The sequence below is a fragment of the Oncorhynchus tshawytscha genome, linkage group LG08 (assembly GCF_018296145.1).
Source record: "Oncorhynchus tshawytscha isolate Ot180627B linkage group LG08, Otsh_v2.0, whole genome shotgun sequence".
NCBI classification, from domain to species: Eukaryota; Metazoa; Chordata; class Actinopteri; order Salmoniformes; family Salmonidae; genus Oncorhynchus; species Oncorhynchus tshawytscha.
The window spans coordinates 62,055,513-62,082,980 of record NC_056436.1 but is presented as its reverse complement, the minus strand read 5'-3'; the positions used below and the strand labels follow the sequence as shown (position 1 = coordinate 62,082,980).

Here is a 27,468-nt window from a genome sequence, read left to right as displayed (position 1 = left end):
AATTGTGTACCTCTGCCGCACCACCGCTGTCACAACCGTTCCATATCTTCCGGGATTTTAGGTTTCTAACCACCAACGCTGAAAGTCAAGTTTCAGAATGCAGGAAGGAGAGACAGGGAGTTAGACTGGGAAGGAGTCAAGACGATACATTGCAGCAAAGGGTAGAGAGGTACGTTGAGTTTGTCGTGATTCATTCTGATCTATAACATGCATTCAAACGGTTATATTTAATTACAGTTTAAATGAAAGTTATTTTACGCACAACAGTTAATTGCTGAAGACGTCTTCCTGACACGGGAAACCTCTTTTTGGAATTCTTTACTATACTCCATTCATCGACTGGCGCAGAAACTATATGCCACTTGTTTTACCCGCTATCAGTCTGCTCTAAAACGCGCCTATTCTGTTCTCTTTTTTTTACGTCCTCCCTTCCTGGATTGTGGAAATAAAGTGGTGAATTAATTCGGATCACAGTCGGAGTAAAGTTTACGTTTTTTTCAAGGTAATTAAACAATCTGGACTGTTGCTAAAATACCTTTTATCTAACATGAACTATATGTGCGTTCACTCATTCAAAAGCAGTTCTTATGTCGGGTTGTCTTCAGATCATGTGTGATGATAACTCTGCTTTTTTCCAAACTGGATGTGTTGCCAACATTAAATCCATCCCTTACATTGTTTAAGCTACATTTTGTTTTGTTGTAGCCTATAGCCCTACTTTATTTTGAGATATATTACAAGCCGAGGCAAATAACTATTTGCCCAATAAGGTGACAGATTTTGTTATACATTCCATGTTGAGTAACTGTCCAGGAAATTGCACATACTATGCTATTCTCATGGATTGTTCAATTGGAATTCATTCTTTTATATAGCCTATAAACACAATGCCCCGGAAAAGCACTTTTTGTGAAGGTTTTCCTACAACCACATAATTCCTACTAACGTTGCTATTCATGCAATTTCCTTGACACGAACAGCCTTCTTCTGAACTGAGCTGCCCTACATATATTGTACACTACTCAAGCGTGAGTCGATTAGCCTCAAGCGTTCAAACAATGACGACGTTTCCTCCCCCACGAGTGACATAGCATAGCACAACAACCCTGTGCTAGTGACCTTTTTGAATGCAAATGATTGAAATCAAGAAGTGTGTTTTTCCTGTTTCTTCAACTCATTCTCAACATTATTCAACGTTTTCTGAGGCGCTGGACTCAACTGGAGCTTGAAGCTCATGACTGTAACATGGCCGATGACAGGCTTGATGTCAGGATTAAACAAATGGTTTAACCAGTGCTTTCCACCCGCCGTTCTGTGTCCTTAGAGGGTGGGACCCTGCGATAATGCTGAGCTCGTGTTGTTTTTTCCTTTCCTGTTCCCATTCCTCCAAGCAACCTTTCACCCGGACAGAGAGGTTCTCTATGGGGTTTAAAAACACAAGGATCCGATTAGTCCTACTTTATCATTCCCAATACTGTATATGTGTGTGCCAGTGTCTGTCAAAATAAGATTAGCTGGAGACTATTTTCCCATGTCCTTTCCTATTTTACCATAGGATGACATGCTCAAATTAAAAATGCTATCTTTATGTAAAACATGTTGATTTATGTTTGTGTCAGACTCTAAAAGCACAAGATCTACTTTGAGAAATATGTCAGACTGTTTTCTTTCCCTGCAAAGGATTTTCTACATGATGTAATTTTTTATTTATTTAACTAGGCAAGTCAGTTAAGAACAAATTCTTATTTACAATGACGGCCAAACCCGAACACTGCTGAGCGCCATCCTATGGGCCGGATAAGATCTAGCCTGGATTTGAACCAGGGACTGTAGTGACACCTCTTGCACTGAGATGCAGTGCCTTAAACCACTGTGCCACTCAGGCATAGTACAAAGTTATAGGCTTAGTTTGTTGTAGTTAGGCGTTATAGTTTGGTGTTTAATCCAGTGTGATTGACACAGTACTGTACGTCCTAGTGTGAAATGCTAGGGAGATTGATATCCTCCACTAGTCCACCTCTACTCTGTTCTGTCTGCAGCACGGTCATCTCAGGGTGTTGGCTCTAAGCTAGATCACTGTGCTGTCTGTCTGCTTGTCAGCTCCATCTCCCTTATTACCCAGCCAACTTTAGCAAGGCAGAGTCAGAGGCTTCTGACGGGCTGGCATTGTGGCAGCAGCAGCCTCTGCATGGAGGCTCGCTAGAGGATCCACTAACATTCTCGTCAGTCCGTCCTGTACTCAGAGGTGGGGACACTTTCTTTCTCCTGATAGTAACCAGGTAAAAATCCTGAACCAAGTTGTAGCAGGGACCTTAAGGATTGCCTGCTCTGTGGTTGTCCCATTAGGCAGGGGATTTTAAAAAATAAACTGAAAACAACCAAACTACAAAGAGTTCCAATAGGGGCGTCACAAAATAAGTCACTTATTTTTTACCTGCTACACTAGAAGCGTACATTTTGGCCACGGCTAGCAAAGCGTGAGCCACTTTATCCTATTGCCTGGTATGGCAACTGCTCGGCATCTGACCGTAAGGTGCTACAGAGGGTAGTGAGTACGGCCCAGTACATCACTAGGGCCAAGCTTCCTGCCATTCAGGACCTCTATACCGGGCGGGGTCAGAATAAGGCCCCAAAAATTGTCCGAGACTCCAGTCACTCAAGTCATAGATTGTTTTCTCTGATACCGCACAGCAACCAGTACTGGAGCACCAAGTCTAGGACCAAAAGACTCCTTAACAGCTTCTACCCCCAAAACCTAAGACTGCTGAACAATTAATCAAACGGCCACAGGATTATTTGTTTTGTACACTGCTGCTGCTGCTATTTATCTATACATAGTCACTTCACCCCTACCTCTATGTACAAATTACACCCGGTACCGGTACCCCCTTTATATAGCCTCTTTATTGTTACTTTTTATAATGTTTCACTTTAGTTTATTTGGTACATATTTTCTTAACTCTTTCTTGAACTGCACTGTTGGTTAAGGGCTTGTAAGTAAGCATTTCACGGTAAGGTCTGCACTTGTTGTATTCTGCGCATGTGATAAAGTTTGATTTGAGATACACTATATAGCTCTAACTCACCTAGCAGTTCTAGATTCGCTATGTATCAGCAACCATTGTCAGCCAATGGGGGTTGGAAGCTATGGTGAGCTTTGATTGGTTACTCGTGCAGCAATGTCGGAGAAGATTTGCGTAAAGTTCATGTTCCCCAACTTTAGTCCCGCCCTATTCAGCTCCCCATACTTGCATCGCCCAACGGTCCCTGCCCACTCCGCTTCTCACTACTTTCCTTCCATTGAAAATAATTTGTGAAGCCGTTGTTTTACCGTGCGATTGTGTCTCTAGTATCACGTCCCGTAAAACGTGAGCGTCATGTCGAAATCTTGAAAATAGAACCATATAGAAAAGAATAATTTTATGCTCGAGTAGAGCATGCCTTTCGTGGAGCCAGCGCGCTCATGCTCTGCAAAAGTTGCGTGTCTGATGTAGCAGGCCAGTAAAACATAATTTCCTGCATGTTGTTTAAGGTTCTGCGTGTAAACAACTATTTTCCCCATTTTTTTCAGGCAACCAAAAAATACTGTTGACTTGGCCAATGAGAAAGTGCCTTTCAGACTTTAAAGTCAATTTCTGTGTAGGGTATCATATAGTGATTAATCAGTTGCAAAAAAAACTGTTTTAAATGGTCTATGATTACGAGAGTTTTTTTAATCGGGTCACACAGTTTTAAGTTTTAACTCCTGGAAAAATGTATTGCCCTGTAGGGAGGATAAACTGCTGCTATTTAATTACTTGCTACTTTTATTTCTTCTTATCTGTATTTTTTTTTAAACTGCATTGTTGGTTAGGGGCTCGTAAGTAAGCATTTCACTCTAAGGTCTACTTGTTGTATTCGGCGCATTTGACTAATAACATTTAATTTGATTTGAAAACCCTGTCAAACTGCAGCAACCTTGTATTTGTTCATATGTATTCTATTTTAAAACTAGACTAACAGGGGAGACACAGAGACAGCTGTGATTGGACAATATAACTAACAGGGCAATGCTTGCTATATACAGGGTTGCATCATGTAGGCCCAGCGATGGGCACCGCCCATTCCCAATCTTTTAACATTATAACCCTGTGTAAGCCTATAATTAAAAAGTTACACAGGCTAGACTGTGTAAATGCACATGTCATCACTATTTGTTCATTTTGATTAATTCCAGTCACAAATTGTCGGATTAAAAAGGTCTAGGTAGCTTAGCCGACAGAAGTTTGGAATATTCAAATGTTCTCTTAACAGAAATAAATTGGCTTAGGCTATACCGCTTTGTTTCCCTGGCCAGATGGGACCAGGCACATAGGCCTCCAGCTGATCAGACTGATGCAGCATATCAGATCGCTTATGTTTAGGTGTAGGCTCATACTGTAGAGAGTGTTTGCTTGTGTCTATCTGTCTGCTAAACGGAAGGAAAGTGCTCTGCTTTCTGTAGACATGCACCAAGCCTGACCTTTGATTACTTTGAATCTGATTAGTCAAGACACACACACATATCCAAGATGGCATAGCAGTCGGACATCTTTTGTCTTCGTCTTGTCGTGTCCCGGGTATATATCTTTATGTAACTTTTTTCTTTGCATATATTTTTTTATATTTTTCTTAACGCCAGCTTCAACATACTCTCCTGCAACCTGCCTCATCCAATGTGCTCTGAACCTCGTCACTTGGATCATCGCAGCTAGCTAGCTGCTATCCGATTGGCTTCTCCTGGCTAACGTCCCTGTCCCGAAGCAAGCACCAGTTAGCCTGGAGCTAGCCTATGCTAGGCCCATCTCCCGGCTAGCTGAAGAGGACCATCAGCCACTCATTGGGCTACAATACCTATTTTGCCAATTGGCCTGGACCCATTTTATTGTCGATCCGGAGCCCCGCCGATCCATCACGACTGGACTACCAACGTAATCTGCCCGAGGGTTTATTTCAAGTGGCTCCTTCGTTGCGACATCCCCTGAATGCCCATCTGCTAGCCTGCTAGCCGTGGCCCGCTAGCTGACTAGAGCATACCGGACTGTTAGCTGAAGTGGTCCATCAGTCAATTTCTTGGGTAACTATACCTATTTTGCCAATTGGCCTGGACCCTTTTACTACACGGATCCCTGCTGATCCATCACGACTGGTCTACCGACGTAACCGCATGAGGGGCCTACAACAACAGACTTCTTCCATCGTGACGTCCCTCTAAGGCCCTTCAGCTAGCCCCGGCCCGCTAGCTGTCTGAATCGCCATGTCTCCAGCCCGTCCAGCTACTCATTGGACCCTATGATCACTCGGCTATGCATGCCTCTCCCTAATGCCAATATGCCTTGTCCATTGCTGTTTTGGTTAGTGATTATTGTGTTATTTCACTGTGGAGCCTCCAGCCCTACTCAATATGCCTCAGCTAACCCTCTTGTCCCACATCCCACACATGCGGTGACCTCACCTGGTTTAATTGATGTCTCTAGAGACAATACCTCTCTCATCGTCACTCAATGCCTAGGTTTACCTCAACTGTATTCACATCCTACCATACCTTTGTCTGTACATTATGCATTGAAGCTATTCTACGGCGCCCAGAAACCTGCTCCTGTTACTCTCTGTCCCGAACGTACTAGACGACCAGTTCTTATAACCCTTAGCCATACCCTTATCCAACTCCTTCTCTGGTGATGTAGAGGTTCATCCAGGCCCTGCAGTGCCTAGCTCCACTCCCATTCCCCAGGCCCTCTCATTTGTTGACTTCTGTAACCGTAAAAGCCTTGGTTTCATGCATGTTAGCATTAGAAGCGTCCTCCCTAAGTTTGTTTTATTCACTGCTTTAGCACACTCTGCCAACCCGGATGTCCTAGCTGTGTCTGAATCCTGGCTTAGGAAGGCCACCAAAAACCCTGAAATGTTCATCCCTAGCTATAACATTTTCTGACAAGATAGAACTGCCAAAGGGGGCGGAGTTAGCCTGCAGAGTTCTGTCTTACTATCCAGGTCTGTGCCAAACAACTTGAGCTTCTACTTTTAAAAATCCACCTTTCCAGAAACAAGTCTCTCACCGTTGCCGCTTGCTATAGACCACCTTCTGCCCCCAGCTGTGCCCTGGACACCATATTTGAATTGATTGCCCCCCGTCTATCTTCAGAGCTCATGCTGCTAGGTGACCTAAACTGGGGCATGCTTAACACCCCAACCATCCTACAATCTAAGCTTGATACCCTCAATCTCACACAAATTATCAATGAACCTACCAGGAACAACCCCAAATCCCTAAACACAGGTACCCTCATAGATATTATCCTAACCAACCTGCCCTCCAAACACACCTCTGCTGTCTTCAACCAGGATCTCAGCGATCACTGCCTCATTGCTTGCGTCTGTAATGGGTCTGCAGTCAAACAACCACCCCTCATCACTGTCAAACGCTCCCTAAAACACTTCAGCGAGCAGACCTTTCTAATCGACCTGGCCCGGGTATCCTGGAAGGATATTGACCTCATTCCATCAGTAGAAGATGCCTGGTTATTCTTTAAAAGTGCCTTCCTCACCATCTTAAATAAGCATGCCCCATTCAAAAAATGTTGAACCAGGAACAGATATAGCCCATGGTTCACTCCAGACCTTATTGCCCTTGACCAGCACAAAACATCCTGTGATGTACTGCATTAGCATCAAATAGCCCCCGCGATATGCAACTTTCAGGGAAGTTAGGAACCAATATGCACAGGCAGTTAGGAAAGCAAAGGCTAGCATTTTCAAACAGAAATTTGCATCCTGCAGCACAAACTCCAAAAGGTTCTGGGACACTGTAAAGTCCATGGAGAATAAGAGCACCTCCTCCCAGATGTCCACTGCACTGAGGCTAGGAAACACTGTCACCACCGATTAAATCCATGATAATTGAGAATTTCAATGAGCATTTTTCTACGGCTGGCCATGCTTTTTAGATGGCCACCCCTACCCTGGTCAACAGCCCTGCACCCCCTCCCCATAGCAACTTGCCCAAGCCTCCCCCATTTCTCCAGATAACTGATGTTCTGAAAGAGCTGCAAAATCTGGATCCCTACAAATTAGCAGGGCTAGACAATCTGGACCCTCTCTTTCTAAAATGATCAGCCAAAATTGTTGCAACCCCTATTACTAGCCTGTTCAACCTCTCTTTTTCATATTTCCTGAGATCCCCAAAGATTGGAAAGCTGCCGCGGTCATCGCCCTCTTCAAAGGGGGAGACGCCCTAGACCCAAACTGCTACAGGCCTATATCTATCCTACCCTGCCCTTCTAAGGTCTTCGAAAGCCAAGTTAACAAACAGATCACCGACCATTCTGAATCCCACCGTACCTTGTCCGCTATGCAATCTGGTTTCCGAACTGGTCATGGGTGCACCCCAGCCACGCTCAAGGTCCTAAACGATATCATAACCACCATCGACAAGAGACAATACTGTGCAGCTGTATTCCTCGACCTGGACCGACTCTGTCAATCACCACATTCTTATCGGCAGACTCAACAACCTTGGTTTCTCAAATGACTGCCTCGCCTGGTTTACCAACTACTTCTCTGATAGAGTTCAGTGTGTCAAATCAGAGGGCCTGTTGTCCGGACCTCTGGCAGTCTCTATGGGGGTGCCACGGGGTTCAATTCTCGGGCCGACTCTTTTCTCTGTATACATCAATGATGTCGCTCTTGCTGCTGGTTATTCTCTGATCCACCTGTACATGCAGACGACACAATTCTGTATACTTCTGGCCCTTCTTTGGACACTGTGTTAGCTAAACTCCAGACAAGCTTCAATGCCATACAACTCTCCTTCCGTGGCCTCCAACTGCTCTTAAATGCAAGTAAAACTAAATGCATGCTCTTCAACCGACTGCTGCCCGCACCTGCCCGCCCGTCCAGCATCACTACTCTGGACGGTTCTGACTTAGAATATGTGGACAACTACAAATACCTAGGTGTCTGGCTAGACTGTAAACTCTCCTTCCAGACTCACATTAAGCATCGCCAATTCAAAATTAAATCTAGACTCGGCTTCTATTTCTCAAGAGTATCCTTCACTCATGCTGCCAAACATACCCTCGTAAAACTGACCATCCTACCGGTCCTCGACTTCAGCGATGTCATTTACAAAATAGCCTCCAACACTCTACTCAGACTGCATCCAATTTGCTATCACAGTGCCATCCGTTTTGTCCCCAAAGCCCCATATACTACCTACCACTGCGACCTCTATGCTCAGGTTGGCTGGCCCTTGCTTCATATTCATCGCCAAACCCACTGGCTCCAGGTCATCTATAAGTCTTTGCTGGGTAAAGCCCCACCTTATCTCAGCTCACTGGTCACCATAGCAGCACCCACCCGTAGCAACCGCTCCAGCAGGTATATTTCACTGGTCACCCCCAAAGCCAACATTTCCTTTGGCCACCTTTCCTTTCAGTTCTCTGCTGCCAATGACCGGAACGAATTGCAAAAGTCACTGAAGCTGGAGACATATTTCCCTCACTAACTTTAAGCACCAGCTGTCAGAGCAGATCACTGCACCTGTACATAGCCCATCTGTAAATAGCCCATCCAACCACCTCATCCCCATACTGTTATTTTAATTTTAATTTTTGCTCCTTTGCACCCCAGTATCTCTACTTGCATATTCATCTTCTGCACATTTATCACTCCAGTGTTTAATTGCTAAATTGTAATTATATCCACTATGGCCTTTTTAAATAAAGGTGACGTAAATAAAACACACACACACACAAACTGCAGCACTCTGATAAGAAGCACATAGTCCCTGTTCAATGCTTTTGCGTACATCTTTTATTAAAGTGCTGTGGTAAATGCCTGCTCATCACCCGTTTGCCGGCTTTCCTGCCTGTACTGTTTACTGCTCTCTACCTGTTCCCCGGCCTCTCCGCTCATGGGTTCTCTACCTGTGTCCGTCCTCTCCCCTCACAGCAAGCCCTCCGCTCATGGGTTCTCTACCTGTGTCCGTCCTCTCCCCTCACAGCAAGCCCTCCGCTCATGGGTTCTCTACCTGTGTCCGTCCTCTCCCCTCACAGCAAGCCCTCCGCACATGGGTTCTCTACCTGTGTCCATCCTCTCCCCTCACAGCAAGCCCTCCGCTCATGGGTTCTCTACCTGTGTCCGTCCTCTCCCCTCACAGCAAGCCCTCCGCTCATGGGTTCTCTATCTGTCTCTGTCCTCTCCCCTCACAGCAAGCCCTCCGCTCATGGGTTCTCTACCTGTGTCCGTCCTCTCCCCTCACAGCAAGCCCTCCGCTCATGGGTTCTCTACCTGTCTCCGTCCTCTCCCCTCACAGCAAGCCCTCCACTGTTTGAACACACTCTCTCTCCTGCAGGGGTCCATTGTCATGCTGTGCTCTGTCTGAGCAGCCTGCACCTTATGTGAGGTCGTGGCTTATGTACTGAAAGTGGCTCCTCCATCAAAGGGACTTTAGCTGGGGATAAAGAAGCCTCTGTCAGTTTTACTCCATCTTCAGTGCTGCTGATGTTTGGGATTAGATGGGATTTACACTGGTTTTCGCTGTGATCAAATCACATTTTATTGGTCACATACTGTAACAAATTACACAACATATACCCAATACACACAAATCTAAGTAGGAATGGATTAAGACTATATACAGTTGAATTCAGAAGTTTACATACACTTAGGTTGGAGTCATTAAAACTCAGTTTTCAAACACTCCACAAATGTCTTGTCAACAAACTGTAGTTTTGGCAAGTCGGTAAGGACATCTACTTTGTGCATGACACAAGTAATTTTTCCAACAATTGTTTACAGACAGATTATTTCACTTATAATTCACTTATCACAATTCCAGTGGGTCAGAAATGTACATACTGTGCCTTTAAACAGCTTGGAATATTCCAGAAAATTATGTCATGGCTTTAGAAGCTTCTGATAGGCTAATTGACATAATTTGAGTCAATTGGAGGTGTATCTGTGGATGTATTTCAAGGCCTACCTTCAAATGTAGTGCCTCTTTGCTTGACATCATGAGAAAATCAAAAAGAAATCAGCCAAGACCTCAGAAAAAAATTGTAGACCTCCACAAGTCTGGTTCATCCTTGGGAGCAATTTCCAAATGCCTGGAGGTACCACGTTCATCTGTACAAACAATAGTACGCAAGTATAAACACCATGGGACAATGCAGCCATCATACCGCTCAGGAAGGAGACACATTCTGTCTCCAAGAGATGAATGTACTTTGGTGCGAAAAGTGCAAATCAATCCCAGAACAACAACAAAGGACCTTGTGAAGATTCTGGAGGAAACGGGTTCAAAAGTATCTATATCCACAGTAAAAACGAGTCCTATATCGCCATAACCTGAAAGGCCACTCAGCAAGGAAGAAGCCACTGCTCCAAAACCGCCATAAAAAAGCCAGACTATGGTTTGCAACTGCACATGGAGACAAAGATTGTACTTTTTTGAGATATGTGAATATGTTGAAACAACATCTCAAGACATCAGTCAGGAAGTTAAAGCTTGGGTCTTCCAAACGGACAATGACCCCAAGCATACTTCCAAAGTTGTGGACAAAGTCAAGGTTTTGGAGTGACCATCACAAAGCCCTGACCTCATCCTCTAGAAAATGTGTGGACAGAACTGAAAAAGAATGTGCGAGCAAGGAGGCCTTCAAACCTGACTCAGTTACTCCAGCTCGGTCAGGAGGAATGGACAAAAATTCACCCAATTTATTGTGGGAAGCTTGTGGAAGGCTACCCAAAACGTTTGACCCAAGTTAAACAATTTAAAGGCAAAGCTCCCAATTACTAATTAAGTGTATGCAAACTTCTGACCCACTGGGAATGTGATGAAAGAAATGCAAGCGGAAATAAATAATTCTCTCTACTATTATTCAGACATTTAACATTCTTAAAATAAAGTGGTGATCCTAACTGACTTAAGACAGGGAATATTTACAAGGATTAAATGTCAGGAATTGTGAAAAACAGAGTTTACATACACCGTAGCCAAATACATTTAAACTTCTTGACTTCATATGGACGAGCAATGTCAGAGGAAAACGGACTAAGATATAGTATAGAAATTAACAGTATATACATATGAGATGAGTAATGCAAGATATTAAGTATTAAGTGAATGAGATACTGTAGAATAGTATAGAAAACAGCATATACACATGAGATGAGTAATACCAGATATGTAAACATTGTTAAGTGACTATGATACTGTAGAATAATATAGAATTCTACAGTATCTAGTATGACATCATGAGAGTGATTTTTAAATGGTAGCTACAGTGCTTGGTAAAGCAGGAGGAAATCATTTTCAAGCAGAAAGGACAACTTCTAGAGATAAAATCATATGTTCCCATTTCATGCCTTCTGGACTCAGCCCTGGTCTGCTCTTTGGTTAGCCTGTCTGGTCTAGGCTGACTATCCCTGAGGAGGTTAGTCTGGGACGGAGGTGCCATGCCACAGGCTGCAGACATGATCAACATGGCCTTCCTGACCGACTCGGAGCGGGAGCTGATCCTGGAGGTGTTGCGGCGGGACGAGGAGCTAAGGCAGGCCGAGGAGCAGCGTGTCCGGTGAGAACTCTCCTTCCCGGCTGCATCTCAATAGTCCTAAAGTGGCTTCCTCCTCACCTTGTCTCATTTCCTTTTTTTCTGCACAGATCTGAAAAAACAGGACAGGTGAAAGCAATACAGTGGATGCTGGTGGGAATTTAGCTTTCACCTCATCGGCTCAGTATTTCACATCTGTGCAGATGAAGGAGGAAGTCACTTTTAGACTTTCAACATCCAGTTAGGCAAAGATTTCAACACAGACACCAACAGGAGAGGGTCTAACCAACATCTTCCTTCCCTGTGTTTCAGCAAGCTGAAGACAGAGCTGCTGGACATAAAGAGGAAGGGGGCCAAGCGCAGCAGTGGGAGGTACAGTGAGCGCAGCTGCGGTCGCTGCCAGGAACCACTGGGTCGACTGTCTGCCAGCTCCAGCCAATGTAGGGCATGTAAACACCAAGTGTGCCGCAACTGCCGCGCAGTGCGCCCCAATGGATCCTGGGTGTGCAGTGTGTGTGCCAAAGAGGCGTAAGAGTCCCATTTCTCTGTACTGTATGTTACCCCACCCTATCCTTTAGCATAACCAGGATCCCTGTGTTTGCTGTATCTATATGCAAAGCGTGATATCATATGTTTTAAAGCATCTCGCTGTAGAACACCACTCGAGGAGAGGACAAGGATTTAAGCGGGTTTACATGATGTGGATCCGCTATGCAAATCTGTTGCATTCTAAACTGGTGTCGAATTTTGACAACAGTGCAGAGTTTTTGCAATGTCAGCATGTTACTCTTCGGGTTTGGTCCATATATTTGATCCATGATGTGTTAACGCGGTGGTAACAACGTGTGGTGTGACTTTCTCCAGTGATCTAAAGAAGTGCACTGGAGACTGGTTTTATGACCAGCGAGTCAACCGCTTCACCACCACCCCTGGACACGACATAGTGAGAGCTTCCCTCAAAAAGAGGTCCCCATGTGAGTCCAGGAAACTGATGTGGGCATTGCTCTGTTCAGTTGGAAACTTAAAACCTCTCACTTCTGGTGCAGAATGAAATGTTAATGTTGTGACAGCATAGGAATTTGTCCTAATTCCTCTACTCAGTTTCATTATTGATACGTGGGAAGCTCCATTACTGCATAGCTGAATTCATGTACTTTTTGAATTGCACTTCCTACAAATGCCATCAAAAGTAATTAATTCCCTGTCTGAATGAATGAAGCCACTGACAGCATGTTACCAGTTGTCTGTCATGCTAAAGCTCTGTGTTCTGTTCTAGTGAGGAAGAGGGAGACCATGGGAGAGCAACTGTTGAAGAGTACAGAGTTGAAACCCGGCCAGCCGACCATCCCTGTTCCCCGACCCAGACTGATGGACCTAGCGGCCTCCAACAAGTAGTGAGCCCTCTTTATATCTGGGGGGACAACACAGGCTTCATGATCATTCGAGTGTGACGCAGTTACTGTAATATGTGGATGGAGTTTCAACTCAGAACTTTGACACTCATTGTTATTTTCACAGTCCGCCAGACAAAGTTTCTGAAGAACCAGTGGCAGCTGAGATGAAGCAACAGCACCAGCGCAGTGACACTAAATCTGCAGAGAAAGCCAGCTTGAACACTGTCAGGACAGAGACGGAGCCCTCTCTTGGGACTCCTTTCTTACCAATGTAAGTCTACATCCCAAAAAATAGGCCTATGGCATTAGCGCTACATGCTAACGAGACTCATTGGGATGGCTCCTCATTATGAATGGTGTTTATGACCCAGGAAGAAGAAGAGCACAGGTCGGTCCAGTCCAGCAGGTTCCAGTGTGTCCAGTATTCCAGTCAAAGTAGAAAGCACAGGTATCCACAGCGCCAACTTAGACACGGTGAGTTTACACATCCATCAGGTGTTGGGATTAGTTACATTTCAGCACAGTCGAATTGGGAAGTAAAAAGTCCACTCGGTAAAATATGAAATTGAACCTAACCCTGTCATCTTCATGTATCCAGCCAATACATATTATACTGTCACACCTGACTGTAACCCCTGTCTCTTTCCATAGTCCTCCGTAGTGAATCGTCATAGTGTAAGTCCCTGCACAGGGTCTGTCTTATTGGAAGACGACGGGCTGTTCAAGAAGAGCGTCAGACAAGGTCAGAAACCCTCCGGTGAGACTCTTGTGTGTCGGTCGTCTCAGTAGTTCTGATTCCCAAGCTATAATTAAATAAGGTTCTTTTTAAGGGCTTCAGGCCTGCTTGAGTAAATGAAGGCATGCTCATTTAATGTCTTCATGTGTTTCAATCAGAATTCACATCTGTGCTGGACCTGCGTAAGGAAGTATCGGAGGGCTCTATGGGTGACAGAAGCAAGTCTGTGCCTGGCCTCAATGTGCCGGTGAACAGAAGCCCACTTCCTCATAATACACTGAGGCATAATAGTTCTGAGGCATAAAATACTTCTTAGTATTGATGACAAATGCAGTTGCGTTGTCTTTTGCATGAGTTCAGATTTGCTTGTTGTCATTGCAGGATGACGAGGAGGATGATGAGGACATTGATAACTTGGTGAGCATCCATAGAAAGACAGTGGGCTCAAGTACCTCAAATCTTCGCGGCTCCAAGGTAAATGCATGTGATTCTCACTTATCTTATTTTCATAGGTTCTAGTTAGTGTGTGTGATGCCAGTTTTATTCCCTGAAGATATTTTTAGAAACAGAATTGATAAGTCAACGACACAACGTTTTGGAGACAATTCAGGATATCCTGGTTCGTGTGTTGAGCTGCTGCCTAATTAAGTTACCATGGCAACAAAGGCTCAAGCTCAAAATTGCTTCAGGGCAGGAAAATTTGACTGTGACCTGACTTTCATTGTCACAGTTTCGGCCTCATTTGTGCACCTTTCCAGGAACAAGTTTGTTTCTTGATTGGATACGATACGTTTACCTTTCTCGTCCAGGTTGTAGAATTGTATCCAATATCAATGCAGTTGAACTAACTACTAACAGCTACTTGGTGAATTGTGAATGTGTCCACCACAGAGTACACTGGGGAGTCTGATGAGTATTTACAGTGAGGCAGGAGATTATGACTGCGTGGAGGTGAGCGGGGACATCGTGTTCTCTCTCAGCTACGATGACACCACCCATAGCCTGGCCGTCCTCGTCAAGGAGTGCCACTCGCTGGCCCACGGGGACGCCACACGCCAGCGTTCCAACCCGTGAGTGTCCTCTCGGGACTAGGGTCTAATAGTTGTCTCAGTAGGAATTGATGGGTGCATCTCAATAGTGTGAAGATGCTTCTTCCTTTTGTATCCTCTCCATATCCCCCTCATCTGAATACACAGGATGGATAAAAGTAATGGTTGACGCCTATCTGGAATTGTATTTCAACTAAGCTGTTCGGATGCATTATATCATGTCATTGCCAACAGTGAGAGTACACCCCCACTCCTTAAAGTGAGACAAACACCCTTCCGTGGTTTTCCTGTCTTCTTTTCATGATGACAGTAGATGAGCAGCGCTGTAGAAAATGATTCCCAGTAATCCTGTTGTTTACTCTAAACACACACTTCAGTGTTATTACTGTATGACATAACGTAGATCATCTTAGATGTCCTGTTTACAACATTTTTGATGTACCCAGAGGTCATTTATCAGAGTTCCAAAGGGAAGATTTTCCATTTAATTCAGAATGAAAATTATAATTTGTATTCTGGAAATGTAGGTACACATTTTGAGGGCGAAAATAACACAGACATTTTGAAAATTATGATAGTGCCCTTTTTGTGTAAGAGCTATTTGAAAATTATGCCTGAAATTTCAGCCTTTTCAGGTAGGATGAAACTTTTGGCCCCTATCATGACATCACAATGTGATTGATTATAATACACCAATGGCTGTTCATCTGGGTAAGGGGGTGGGCTCTAGACATATCAGCCAATCAGGGCTTTGCATGTAAATGCATTCAAATTTTGTTCCTCACGCTTACATGATCAGAGTGAGAATTTCAAGGGCCAAAGGAGGCTCAGGGAAATAAGTGATAAAACATATATCTTGGAGTTATTTTCATTAAATAAACACGCACACAGTGATTTGACATGCAGTGATGATTTAAAAAATACAATTACCAAGATTGCATGGGGGCTTTAATGTGTTGAAAAATATTATTCTCATGTCGTTTTGTCCTGCAGGTATGTCAAGTGCTATCTTCTCCCTGACAAGTCTCGCACTGGTAAAAAGAAAACCAGCATCAAACGAAACACAGTGGACCCCACCTACAATGAGATCCTAAAGGTGATGGACTCTCTGGAACTGCAGTAGAATTAGATGGACACTGATGAACCTGGGCTGTGGACAAATCCCTTATTATTTGTCTCTCAATGGCTGGTCATTAAGTCGATAATGCCTCCACCTTCACTAGGCAGTAAGATTGATGTTGACCTTCAAGATAAAGAGTTTATTGCTTCTAGTAAACGGCAAACAAATATTGATTTTGTTTCTGCCCTTTTTTAATTCACTGAGTATACAGAACAGGGAACTCGGATGTGAAGGCCAGAGAGGGTGAAAGGAGAAACTCTAAAGATGTTGTTTCACAGATCAGTGAGGGAAGGGTTTGATGTTGACGTTGTCCTGCCACTCCCTCACACTTTTTCCCTTCTTCTCCTCCAGTTCTCCATCAGCCGCTCCCAGGTGCTCACTCGTTCCCTCCAGCTCTCTGTCTGGCACCATGACCGCTTGGGCCGTAATGCCTTCCTGGGAGAGGTAGAGGTGCCTCTGGACTGCAGGGACCTCGACGGCCAACACGAGGAGTGTGTGGCGCTCATGGGAAAAGTAAGCCTGAGTAGGCGCCATCATCAGGGCTCAGAGTTGTTCTTGATCAGGTTTCATGGTTGGAAGAAACTCCAGGCCCTACACATCAATCATTTTAAATGTATTTCTAATCTACAGTATACATTATTAACCTGTAGTCTAGTGGTTTTACCTCAGCTCTTCTCTTCATAGGCATCACCACTGCAGTCCTCTGCCTTTTCTCAGTACAAAGGAGAACTGGTGATTTCCCTGAAGTACGTCTCGACTAAGAAACCACCAACAGAGAAGACTAAAGGTAGGACTGCCAGTGTCGACAGAACAGAGGAACAGAAAAGCTCAGTCGACACTGTCTGTGTTTCAAATCCTTACCAGTGGCTGTCTGACACCATTATCCCCCCTAGGCAAGACTCTTTCTCTAGGCAACAAGTCAAAGACTGAGGAGGGAGGGGAATTGCACGTCTTGATCAAAGAGGCCAAGAACCTGACGGCAATGAAAGCAGGGGACACGTCGGATTCCTTTGTGAAAGGGTTCGCTTTTGGCATGCTATCACTTTAAATCTTCACATTCACTCGGAGATTATGAATTTCTTCTGTTTCATCATTCTCACTCAGGAGATGGTGCAACTCCCACTAATTTTAATAAAAATACATACTTTATTGATTACTAGAATTAAAAACATTGTTGCCACCTAGCCTTCATGAAAATGTAATAGTTTTCACTCATTATGCTTTAACCCTAGATACTTGTTGCCATCGAAGTCCAAGTCCACTAAGAGGAAGACTCCGGTGGTGAAAAAGACTCTGAACCCTCACTACGACCACACATTTGTGTACAAAGACCTGACCCTGGATCAGCTGAGTAAGATGTGTCTGGAGCTGACCGTGTGGGACCGGGAGGCCATCTCCAGTAATGACTTCCTGGGTGGGGTTCGACTCAGCACAGGCACAGGTAATGACACAACACCTTGTTGCTTTATGGAGGGGAAGTGTTATGGTAGGGAAGCATCCATCGGCAGTATTCCTTTTCCGTTTTTAAACGTTTGATTCAATATTTATCATTCCGTTGCAGGTCACCTATTTTGCCGATGTTAAAGTTGGTAGTAAAGAAAAGCTACCTCAGAGGTCAAACATCTAAAAGGGAAAGGGGGATACCTAGTCAGTAGTACAACAATGCATTCAACTGAAATGCGTTTCTGCATTTACCCAACCCCTTAATTGACATCCACGTTATCGGCGCCCGGGGAACAGTGGGTTAACTGCCTTGCTCAGGGGCAGAAAGACAGATTTTTACCTTGTCAGCTCAGGGATTTGATTCAGCAGGTTACTGGCCCAACTCTCCTGCCCAACAGGCGACCTCCTCTGGTGTTACCCCCTCTGGTGATAGGCAGTCGGCCCATTGTTTAAATCGCTTCAAAAGCAGTGAACTCCCAAATGTCACACTATGCTTAGGGCTCCTGTATTGTGTGGACAGGTCAGACCTACTTTAGTTCACTGCATTTCTGTTGCCCTACTTTTCAGCCACACTGAAGGTTGGCAAGGAGGAAGTGGAGGCGGACTCAACAGGGGAGGAGGTGTCTCTGTGGCAGAAGATGATGCAATACCCTGACTCATGGGCAGAGGGCTCTCTTCCATTACGCTCCTCTATGGGCAAGAACAAGAGCAAGTGAGGACCCCATCTCATAACCTGAGAGAAGAGCAATTGACAAAGGGCAATCCCTCAACTTTTTATCACCATTATTATCTGTAACCAAAAGACTATCACAGCTGTGTTTAACCGCAAGCACCAAAAGAAGTGCTTTTGAAAGCATATATAGTAAATTAATCTGAGGTCTTCAGGTATTTGCTAGCCGAGGTATAATTTCATATGTTTGAATGCAAGGTTGTGTGTTTAATATGCAAATGCTTTTTAAAATCATAAACAGCACTAACCAAAGAGTTGATCAAATTCAACAACTCATGTTTAATTGACATTTTTTCCCACATATTTCTTCAAGCTAAATTCCATCCATGATCAGCAAACCATTCATTATTAACTAGGGTGCTTCATGGGGGTTGCCGGGTTTTCAGCTTCAGGCTGAATCTCTGTTGCACTCGAAATTGTGTCCATTTTTGGTCCATATCTTGTGTGGTGCTTCATGGCAATCAAATGAAAACTACTGTACCTGTGATAGGGATGTCAAACATGTGGTACATTGAAATATATATGTAAATATGATCAGTTGCACTAAAAGTGACCAATTTTATTTCTCAACCTCTATCCTTTGAAAGTAAATGTCATTATCTTTCATACTGTAACTTGAGTCAAGTTTGCTTTTACTATGGCTCACAGGAGGTTGGTGGCACCTTAATTGGGGAGGACAGGATTGTGGTAATGACTGGAGCGAAATAAGTGGAATGGTATCAAACGCATGGTTTGATGCCATTCCACTCTCTCCGTTCCAGACGTTATTATGAGCTGTCCTCCCATCAGCAGCCTCCACTGCTATGGCTGTATCAAATTTTATTCATTCACCTAATAAATATGTGAAATGCCTAAACCTGTAATCATCTGCATTTGTTACAGTGCAGTATGGGTAGTGAAGTAAAAAAAGATGCGTACATATGTTTCTATACTGTTAGAGGTAGCCTGTTTTTACAGGTCTATCTCTAAATCTATCAGATCATTATCTATCAGCCAGTGGAAACATTTCACTACCAGAGCTGTTACCTGCGTGTTTCCTTGTTTCTCTCTCTATTCTGGGCCACCCTGGTGTCCATGATTGTATCTCTACATAGCGCAGAGGAAAAAGCTTTGCTATCTACATAAGTGTCTGACCTCCCCAAACCACTGTCTTAGTCACAGTAGTCTCTGTGCAACTCCAGCCGATGTCGTTCTTCTTCATCCAACAGGTTATCGTCGATGTATGAGAAGAGCTCATCGGATGTGGTGGGAGTGATGAATCTCTCGTGGTCCAAACCATCCTTGTCCAACAGCACCATGTTGAAGTAGGATCTGGAGATCCTGAAAGCCTGCCTGTACAACACACAGCACCAGATAACCATTTAGTGTCGAGACAGTGATGGTGTATTTGATTGCCTGAAGATGGAGTGCAGCCAACATGATTATGCGAGATCCCCTTACCTCAGACCCTCGATGACCTCAGTGTCCAGGTGACGTCCCTTGATGCGGCCCACTTCTCGAGGGGGGGAGCCTAGCAGCTCAATCACCGTCACTTGTCGTAGGTCCAGACCACAATCTGCCTTCTAGGCATGAAAACACCCAAAGAATGGTCACAATCATAAAAACAAGCTGCTTATATTTCATTTGTATTAAATCCCGTAGTAGCTAGCAGTGGCGCTCTCTTGTGGAAGCCTTACCTTCCACATAATACGTCGTTCCTAAGTAAAAGTAAGTTGAGTGCAAAATTTCCCTGACTAGCAGATAATGCCCTAACCATCCAGCTGTCTTTCTGGGCGTGTATGACATTGCAAAGGACTTTAAAGGTGAGTCGAGACTAACAGATCTATAGATCACCTTGCCTCCTAAATAACTACTCAATATAGATCAGTCGGTCCATTTACCAATGACACATTACGGTTCTGGCGCTGTTGAATACAGTCTCTTGACTCACCTGCACCATAAGGTTCTGGAGCTTGTAGTCTCCATGGGCTACGTTAGGTGCCGACACGATCAGAAGCCTCCTCTTGTCATAGAACTGGTCCAGGAGGGCAGATGCTGTGTTCACATCTGTTTTAAACTCCATTGCTACATGTGCAATAAAAAACAGTGTATTGTTGGTGTAATCACTTTACATGTATGGGTTAAATTATGAACACAACAAACCAGATTCTCTGTCATTGGCTCTCAATACTAACTGACACACTCGGCGGGGGCCTCAGTCCAGCTGCTGTCGAACTGGCAGACTCGGCGGGAGGTCCCCCGCCTCTCGTGGCCCCCATCACAGTGGTACTCGCACACCGCCCCGTAGTTGTTCCCGTCAGAGTCACAGGTGAGGTAACCATGGAGAGGGGTCTTGAGGACTGGACACCTCCTGACTGGGGGGAGAGAGAGCAGAGCCTGATTTCACAAACCAATTGCTGATCTATGTTCAGTTATGTTGTTTAGATCATAATAAATCAAATAATATGGACAGGGGGGACATGATCCTAGATCAGCACTCCTACTCTGAGATGCTATATGAATACTGGCCCAAAGCAGCCATCTTCGAACAGTACTGAAATATGATGACTCTTGGATGTTTATAGAAGTTCTCCACAAGGGAAATATGATTGTTGTTTGTCACTGAAGGAATTAGATTTATACTCAGTAAAAAAAATCCAGTATTTAGTTGCGTGATGAAATGTATCAATTGAACGTTGAACGTTTATTTGTATAATGTGTTTGTCCTGTAAAGTATGGGTTTTGCTCTCGTCCAAATGTCAGATCATTGCGTCTGACAGTGATGTCTTACCCTCAACCCGAACAATGAATTTGCAGGCAGCCCTGTTCCTGGCTTGGTCGTGTGCTGTGTACCGGATAATGTTTATCCCCTCTTTAAAGTTGCTATCTGGCCGCTGGCCTATCAGCGTTACACTGCAAACAGACACAACAAACACATGTTTCACCTCCAGATAAAGCAAAGGGGAAGAAGAGGAGAGGGGAAAAGGCAGTAAATAAGGACTGACATACTCTAATGTTTTATCAGCAGTATCCGTGGCAACCGGCGGGTCCCAGGACACTCTGGCGGTTAGTTTCCCAGGCTCTGCGACCTTCACCCGAGACAGGGGACACTTTATTTTGGGAGGATCATGATCTGAAACAACATCAGTTTGGTAAACCAGTGAAGAACAATAATATATACTTTTTTTTGTTAAATGTTAACATCTGTTGGTCTTGGTCAACTGAATCAGTTCCTCTTGAGGGAAGGGAACTTTGAAGATTAGAAATATGTCTTGGTCTTGAGTCAAAGACAAAAGAAGGAAATGAAACATGTGGAAAGAGAGGCACTAGATGAGTATCTATCTGTGTTGTGTTTGTGTTGTGGGAGACATGCCCATTGGGAGCTGCCCAGGCCTATGAAAGAAACAAACAAACATATGCTTGCAATCATTAAGGACTGGGGAGTTTTTCAGGATAAAAATTAATGGAATAGAGCTAAGCGAAGGCAAAATCCAAGAGGAAAACCTAGTTCAGTCTGCTTTCCAACAAACACTGGGAGATGAATTCACCTTTCATCGGGACAATAACCTAAAACACCAAGGCCAAATCTACACTAGTGTTACTTACAAAGAAGACAGTGAATGCTGCCGAGTTACAGTCTTGACTTTAATATGATTGAAAATATATGGAAAGACTTAAATGGTTGTCTAGCAATGATCCACAACCAATTTGACAGAGCTTGAAGAATTTTGAAAATAATATTGTACAATCCAGGTGTGCAAAGCTCTTAGAGACTTACCCAGAAAGACTCACAGCTGTAATCGCTGCCAAAGCTGATTCTAACATGTATTGACTCGGGTGTGAATGCTTATGTAAATGAGAAATTTCTGTATTTTATTTTCAATACATTTTCCAACATTTCTAAAGATGTGTTTACACTTTGTCATTATGGAGTACTGTATGTATATTGGTGAGAAAAAAATTGATATCTATTTTGAATTCAGGCTGCAACACAACAAAATACGGAATAAGTCAAGGAGTGTGAACACTTTCTGGAGGCACTGTGTAGGCTGTACCTTCACAGATGGGCTCTGCCCCACTCCAGGACCCCCCAACCAGACAGGTGCGAGAGTGGTCCCCCTCGATCCGGTACCCCGGCTCACAGATGTAATCACACCTGGAGTCCACCATGTATCCCTGGCTGCAGTGGTACGTGCCGTGCCAGATCAGGTGCAGCGTGTTGCAACGAACCTCTGTGGAGTCAACACACCATAGTCAAAAAGAGATACAAATTACTCCTATGGAGGTTTTTCTAAAGAAAACGTAGGTCCTTTTTCGTTAACAATAGATGACATGTATCTGTCTGTATTCAGCCTGTACTCACGGCGGCAGTGACTGGTTCCAGACCAACGTCGGTTGGGCATGCACTGCACAGAGGTTCTGCCCAGCAGCTTGTAGCCGCGGTCACAGGTCATCTCGCAGAGGGTGCCCAGGGTGCTGCGGTAGTTCCCTCCGCGGGGGGAGTGGCAGGTCACATCCCCATTGGCCAGGCTCAAAAAGTGACACCATCGTGGATCTGCATCGAAACAACACTGTTTATTCACACACTGGAACACAGCGCCAAGACCAGTGTGCTACAGACCCAATTGATATCAAGAGATAATGATTTCAAAACAGTGATGTGGGGTACGTAGATTTCCAATTCAGTGTAAGTGTCCACTTACATTATGACAAGCGTATTCCTAATGTTAGTGTTGTGACTGTGTGGTTCTCCTTACTTACTCCTGTAGTCCAGTCTGGGAGTATAGTACTCCTCCTCTGGAACAACCTCATTGTAGCTGCTGTGCAGTGTGGTTCCAGAGTCTGAAACCAATGTCAGACTTATTAGCTCTGATCAGTCATAGCAAAAAGGCATAAAATAAAACCATTTGTTAGCCACTAATGTAGTTATGGACTATACTTATGGCTATACTCTGCCTTGTCTCAGGATGGTAAGTTGGTGGTTGAAGATATCCCTCTAGTGGTGTGGGGGCTGTGCTTTGGCAAAGTGTGTGGGGTTATATCCTGCCTGTTTGGCCCTGTCCGGGGGTGTCATCGGATGGGGCCACAGTGTCTCCTGACCCCTCCTGTCTCAGCCTCCAGTATTTATGCAGCAGTAGTTTATGTGTCGGGGGCTTGTGTCAGTCTGTTATATCTGGACTATTTCTCCTGTCTTATCCGGTGTCCTGTGTGAATTTAAGTATGCTCTCTCTCTAGTTCTCTCTCTCAGAGAACCTGAGCCCTAGGACCATGCCTCAGCACTACCTGGCATGATGACTCCTTGCTGTCCCCAGTCCACCTGGCCGTGCTGCTGCTCCAGTTTCAACTGTGCTGCCTGCAGCTATGGAACCCTGACCTGTTCAACGGACGTGCTACCTGTCCCAGACCTGCGGTTTTCAACTCTCTAGAGACAGCAGGAGCGGTAGAGATGCTCTAAATGATCGGCTATAAAAAGCCATCTGACATTTACTCCTGATGTGCTGACCTGTTGCACCCTCGACAACTACTGTGATTATTATTATTTGACCATGCTGGTCATTTATGAACATTTGAACATCTTGGCCATGTTCTGTCATAATCTCCACCCGGCACAGCTAGAAGAGAACTGGCCACCCCTCATAGCCTGGTTCCTCTCTAGGTTTCTTCCTAGGTTTTGGCCTTTCTAGGGAGTTTTTCCTAGCCACCGTGCTTCTACAACTGCATTCCTTGCTGTTTGGGGTTTTAGGCTGGGTTTCTGTACAGCACTTTGAGATATCAGCTGATGTAAGAAGGGCTATATAAATACATTTGATTTGATTTTATGGACGATATGTACTGTTTTTTCCCACTCATAAACCTACTTTTGTATTTATTTGCTTATTTGTGATGAATATCAAATGATTTTGATGTAGAACATGAAGAGTGGAATATAGGTCACGTAGAGAAAGTATTTTGGCATGCTAATGGTTTTTCCACAAAGTCTCAGTTCCACACAACCTGGTTTCTGGTCCCTTCCTGAGCCAGCTTCCTATTTAACACCTGGATTTCCAATAAGGGAAATCTAAAAAAATAAAAACCTCTCCAGGGGTTTGGATCCAAAACCGAAGTCCAGTCAAACCAGTATGCCTCTGACAAAAGACTGGCTTTCTAGTTGGCTGACGTTTCATTTATCGCAACGTAAAAGTGTTTTAGCATCACATGGAAGTAAAAGATAATAGTAAAGAGTGTAGGGAAATTACTTAACTGGCACACATTGCTGAATGTGCACTGAAATCATGACACATGAAACAGATGAAGCTGGCGAGCAGAAGTTCCCTACTCCATTTTGAATGTAATTACTAGTTAGTACTGGGTCTAAAGCTGTTAACATCTCTTTTTGTCTACTTAGCATTACACTGTATCTTTAAACCTAGGAGCTGAATCTAACTTTCCATACAGTAGGTATCCCTTAACACCCTCATTCTTTCCCCTCACTTGTGGTCTAGCCTATTTCAAGAACATAATCCCTTGAAGGATATTTATAAGGGACTCTACTGTTTAGAAAGAGGGCTGCCAGATTTGAGGGTTTTTTGAGCTGAGTATTATCCCTGAGTATTTGTAACAACAAATTGGTTCAGATATTAGATTAGCTTGCCCAGCCTACAGGGGAAGTTAATGAGTCATTACTTTTAATTTAGACCGATGAAAATTCAATTCATGGTGACACAACTCAATAAAGTTTCTAATGTTAGTAATTTGGGCACTTGCAATAAACTGCTAAACTTCCACTGGAAGAAGTTACAATGATGTTACAACACTTTTCATCAAATGCCATGTTTCTAGTCTGACTCTGAATAACATAAAAACATGCCAGTAGATTTCTATCACCCGAGTCTCCCTCATGTTAGCAAATCCAAGTGAGGATAATCTTTCATTTACTGTCTATAAACAGACTCTTCGCTATTCAAGATAGTTTACATTTCAGCAGCAGTTGTACAATAAAATATAAACATCAACTTTATAGTTAAACATGTTCCAACCTTTCTACAATCAACAATCATTCTGCAGTGATTGAAACCCTTTACAACATGTCTCAACATGGTAGACATTAGTAGTCAAACACCTCTTCATCCTAACAGCCTATTTTCCATTAAAGCAGTAATGCAGGCTGCTGCTGTGGCCGCCTGATGACGGTGAGGTTGTAAAAAGGCAGACTGACACAACGTGCATCACAGTGAGACCAGCCTGGCACACGTCCAACAGCTCCCATTGAGACGGTTACTTTACCAGGAAGACATGCAATGACCACTGCAGGGAGAACATCCAGCTAGGAGAAATGAGTCACATTGGAGGGGGTGGATTTCACAAGCCCACTATTCACTGCAGTCCAACTGTACTTCAATGGACATATTCTCATGCTGAGGTTTATAAAGGCCATTCCCAATTAGCAACCGTTGTATTTCAGTTGGAGAAGTGGTAAACGACGAGAACCTGTGATAATAGCAATGGTGAGACATAACCAGAATCAATCCATTAGCCGACTAGATTGACGCTTTGTTATCAACTGGTAGTAGGTATGCGTTTGGGTGGATCTGAGGTGACTCAAATCACTGTCTTGTAGGGGTTAAATTAGGGCCTTGACACAGCTGGTCCATGCACACTCAGTCATTTGTCTGTGATTGGAGTTGTAATTACAGGGGTCTGAAAAGGGGTGACATACCCAACATCAGATAACAAACACAGGTAAATATAGTGAGGACTTCTATTCACCCGCAAAACATATCTATTCATGACAAAATGCATAGATGGCATATTTGGGCTTCTTTGCTCTCTCCTTAACTGAAAAAGAATGTTACAAGAGTGGATGAGTTTCTTTTCAGGAAATTCCCCATGCTCTCTTTGTATTCTGTCAGTTGCCTCTAAAGATGCCACTGCAGCTGCTTTCCATTACCTGCCCTATAACTGTGGTGATGGAGGTATGTCCTCACTCCCCATTGCATGGACTGTATCATGGACCATAGATGAGATTGACAAGGAAAGGATTTGTCTCTCCTGGCATTAATGATTTTATAGTAGCTTACAAAAGTATAGTTTGAGAGTGTCCAAATCATAACTGCTTATGCAACATCAGGTATAGAATAACATGTGCATACATGTTGTACATCAAGGCTAATGCAAAGTTTAAACTGTGAGTAAAGAAACATATTAATAGTCTAAGTCAAAGTGCAGTATATCTAAATCTTACCTTCATTGTGTCCCAGCAGCTCTCTAATAAAGGTCAGCGTGAAGAGGAAAAGGATGTGGAATCGTGACATGCCAACACGGTCTTGAAGCGCAAATATTCAGATTAAAAGTGGTTCCACTGGGCATCTACTGTAGCCAAGGTGGAGACCATTGACTAACATACAGCGCAGAAAATTTGAAGGCAACAATGAAACCGTTATTCATTGAATCGTTTTTTTGTTTACTGACAAAATCATTAGCGTTGTTTTTGTTATATCTCTCTAAATCAAGAATAATCCCACCAACGCTCCAGACAAACCAGCCTTGCGCCAATTTTTACTGACAAAGTCCTCCTCGTTTATGACATTTACTGTTCGAGAAGTTACCGCTGGGAGGCGTTGTTGGACTACTTATAAGGGCTACCATAAAGGACTATGATACCGACTGGTTGGGCTAACTGCGCACGCAAGAGGGGCAAATAAATTATACATTAATGCGCCAATCAGCGATTGAAACCAGCGTTCAACCAGTTCGCAGCAAGTCAGACGTGCTAGTTCCGGCAAAAGTCACAATAACTACATTTCTATTAAAAAGCCACAGGCTGCTGATGCCGATAGCCCACTCGTGTCTGCCTTGGTTTTACGAGATAAAGACCTGCGTTTTCACCCTGATTACGCATTTTTAGTGTGTTTAAAGGGGCAATCTGCAGTTGCTTCATCCATTTTTGGACTTCTGAATTAATGACATTTGCCCATTTGATTCTTGAAGAATATAACGTCTGACCCAATGAGCCAAATTCAACTGTCGCACCCAATCAATATAAGCTTGTTTCACTCCAATGTTTGTGAACAAATTAATAAAAACAAAAACTATACCACCTCAAAACTATAACTTTGATATCATGGTCAGTCCTTGCATCCATAGTTATATATATGAATTTGAGAGTGGTTGCATTTCTCCAGCTCCATCCCTCAGCTTTTTACCGAAACGGTTGAGAAGAACGCTTTGTTATTGCTGCACGTGTATAGCGGCATTACTCTTGTATCTTGTAGCGTTTGTATTTGTCATGTGTATACTGTCTCATCCGATTAGCCACAACTGACGTTTCCTCTATGAAAAATTAAGTTATTATATTCTGTTCTATTATATTATTTTGGAACATCATAAATACAAGCGAAATAAAACTTCCCATAAATCCTAGGAATTCATTTTTTCTTCACAGGAAAGTGAATCGGGATCAGTGAC

General features: G+C 43.8%; 2 protein-coding genes across 6 annotated transcripts; one reads left to right on the top strand and one right to left on the bottom strand.

Moving 5' to 3' along the window:
- LOC112256154 (synaptotagmin-like 4) lies at positions 1-18,901 on the top strand. 4 transcript variants are annotated; one of them, XM_024429177.2, is made up of 18 exons: positions 1-169; positions 452-502; positions 11,424-11,597; positions 11,886-12,101; positions 12,438-12,547; positions 12,850-12,967; positions 13,092-13,238; positions 13,339-13,441; positions 13,619-13,724; positions 13,862-13,950; positions 14,085-14,177; positions 14,595-14,773; positions 15,746-15,848; positions 16,224-16,385; positions 16,557-16,659; positions 16,766-16,892; positions 17,105-17,313; positions 17,883-18,901. In XM_024429177.2, the coding sequence occupies exons 3-18, from the start codon at positions 11,479-11,481 to the stop codon at positions 18,029-18,031; spliced, it is 2,133 nt and encodes a 710-aa protein (XP_024284945.1). In that variant the 5' UTR covers positions 1-169; positions 452-502; positions 11,424-11,478; the 3' UTR covers positions 18,032-18,901. The 4 variants fall into 4 exon arrangements, with proteins under 4 accessions (XP_024284945.1, XP_024284946.1, XP_024284947.1 ...); XM_024429178.2 differs by lacking the exon at positions 452-502 and having other exon boundaries at positions 12,850-12,964; XM_024429179.2 differs by lacking the exon at positions 452-502 and having other exon boundaries at positions 2-169; positions 13,619-13,709.
- Positions 18,305-27,417, bottom strand: srpx2 (sushi-repeat containing protein X-linked 2). Of its 2 annotated transcripts, none has more exons than XM_024429182.2 (10): positions 26,246-27,417; positions 22,786-22,866; positions 22,388-22,579; positions 22,080-22,256; positions 21,034-21,157; positions 20,816-20,937; positions 20,220-20,399; positions 19,976-20,109; positions 19,486-19,604; positions 18,305-19,377 (listed from the first exon to the last, which is right to left on the bottom strand). In XM_024429182.2, the coding sequence occupies exons 1-10, from the start codon at positions 26,313-26,315 to the stop codon at positions 19,197-19,199; spliced, it is 1,380 nt and encodes a 459-aa protein (XP_024284950.1). In that variant the 5' UTR covers positions 26,316-27,417; the 3' UTR covers positions 18,305-19,196. The 2 variants fall into 2 exon arrangements, with proteins under 2 accessions (XP_024284950.1, XP_024284949.1); XM_024429181.2 differs by having other exon boundaries at positions 19,486-19,607; positions 26,246-27,159.
- Positions 27,418-27,468: the final 51 nt, after the last annotated feature.

Excerpts from the sequence above, each read along its gene's own strand:
- LOC112256154 (XM_024429177.2), top strand. The coding sequence starts at position 11,479 with ATGCCACAGGCTGCAGACATGATCAACATGGCCTTCCTGACCGACTCG. Across the intron at positions 11,598-11,885 it reads GCCGAGGAGCAGCGTGTCCG|CAAGCTGAAGACAGAGCTGC; the intron begins GTGAGAACTCTC and ends CCTGTGTTTCAG. Across the intron at positions 17,314-17,882 it reads TCGACTCAGCACAGGCACAG|CCACACTGAAGGTTGGCAAG; the intron begins GTAATGACACAA and ends CCTACTTTTCAG.
- srpx2 (XM_024429181.2), bottom strand. The coding sequence starts at position 26,315 with ATGTCACGATTCCACATCCTTTTCCTCTTCACGCTGACCTTTATTAGA. Across the intron at positions 20,938-21,033 it reads ACTGCTGATAAAACATTAGA|TGTAACGCTGATAGGCCAGC; the intron begins GTATGTCAGTCC and ends GTCTGTTTGCAG. Across the intron at positions 19,608-19,975 it reads TCCAGAACCTTATGGTGCAG|AAGGCAGATTGTGGTCTGGA; the intron begins GTGAGTCAAGAG and ends TTTCATGCCTAG.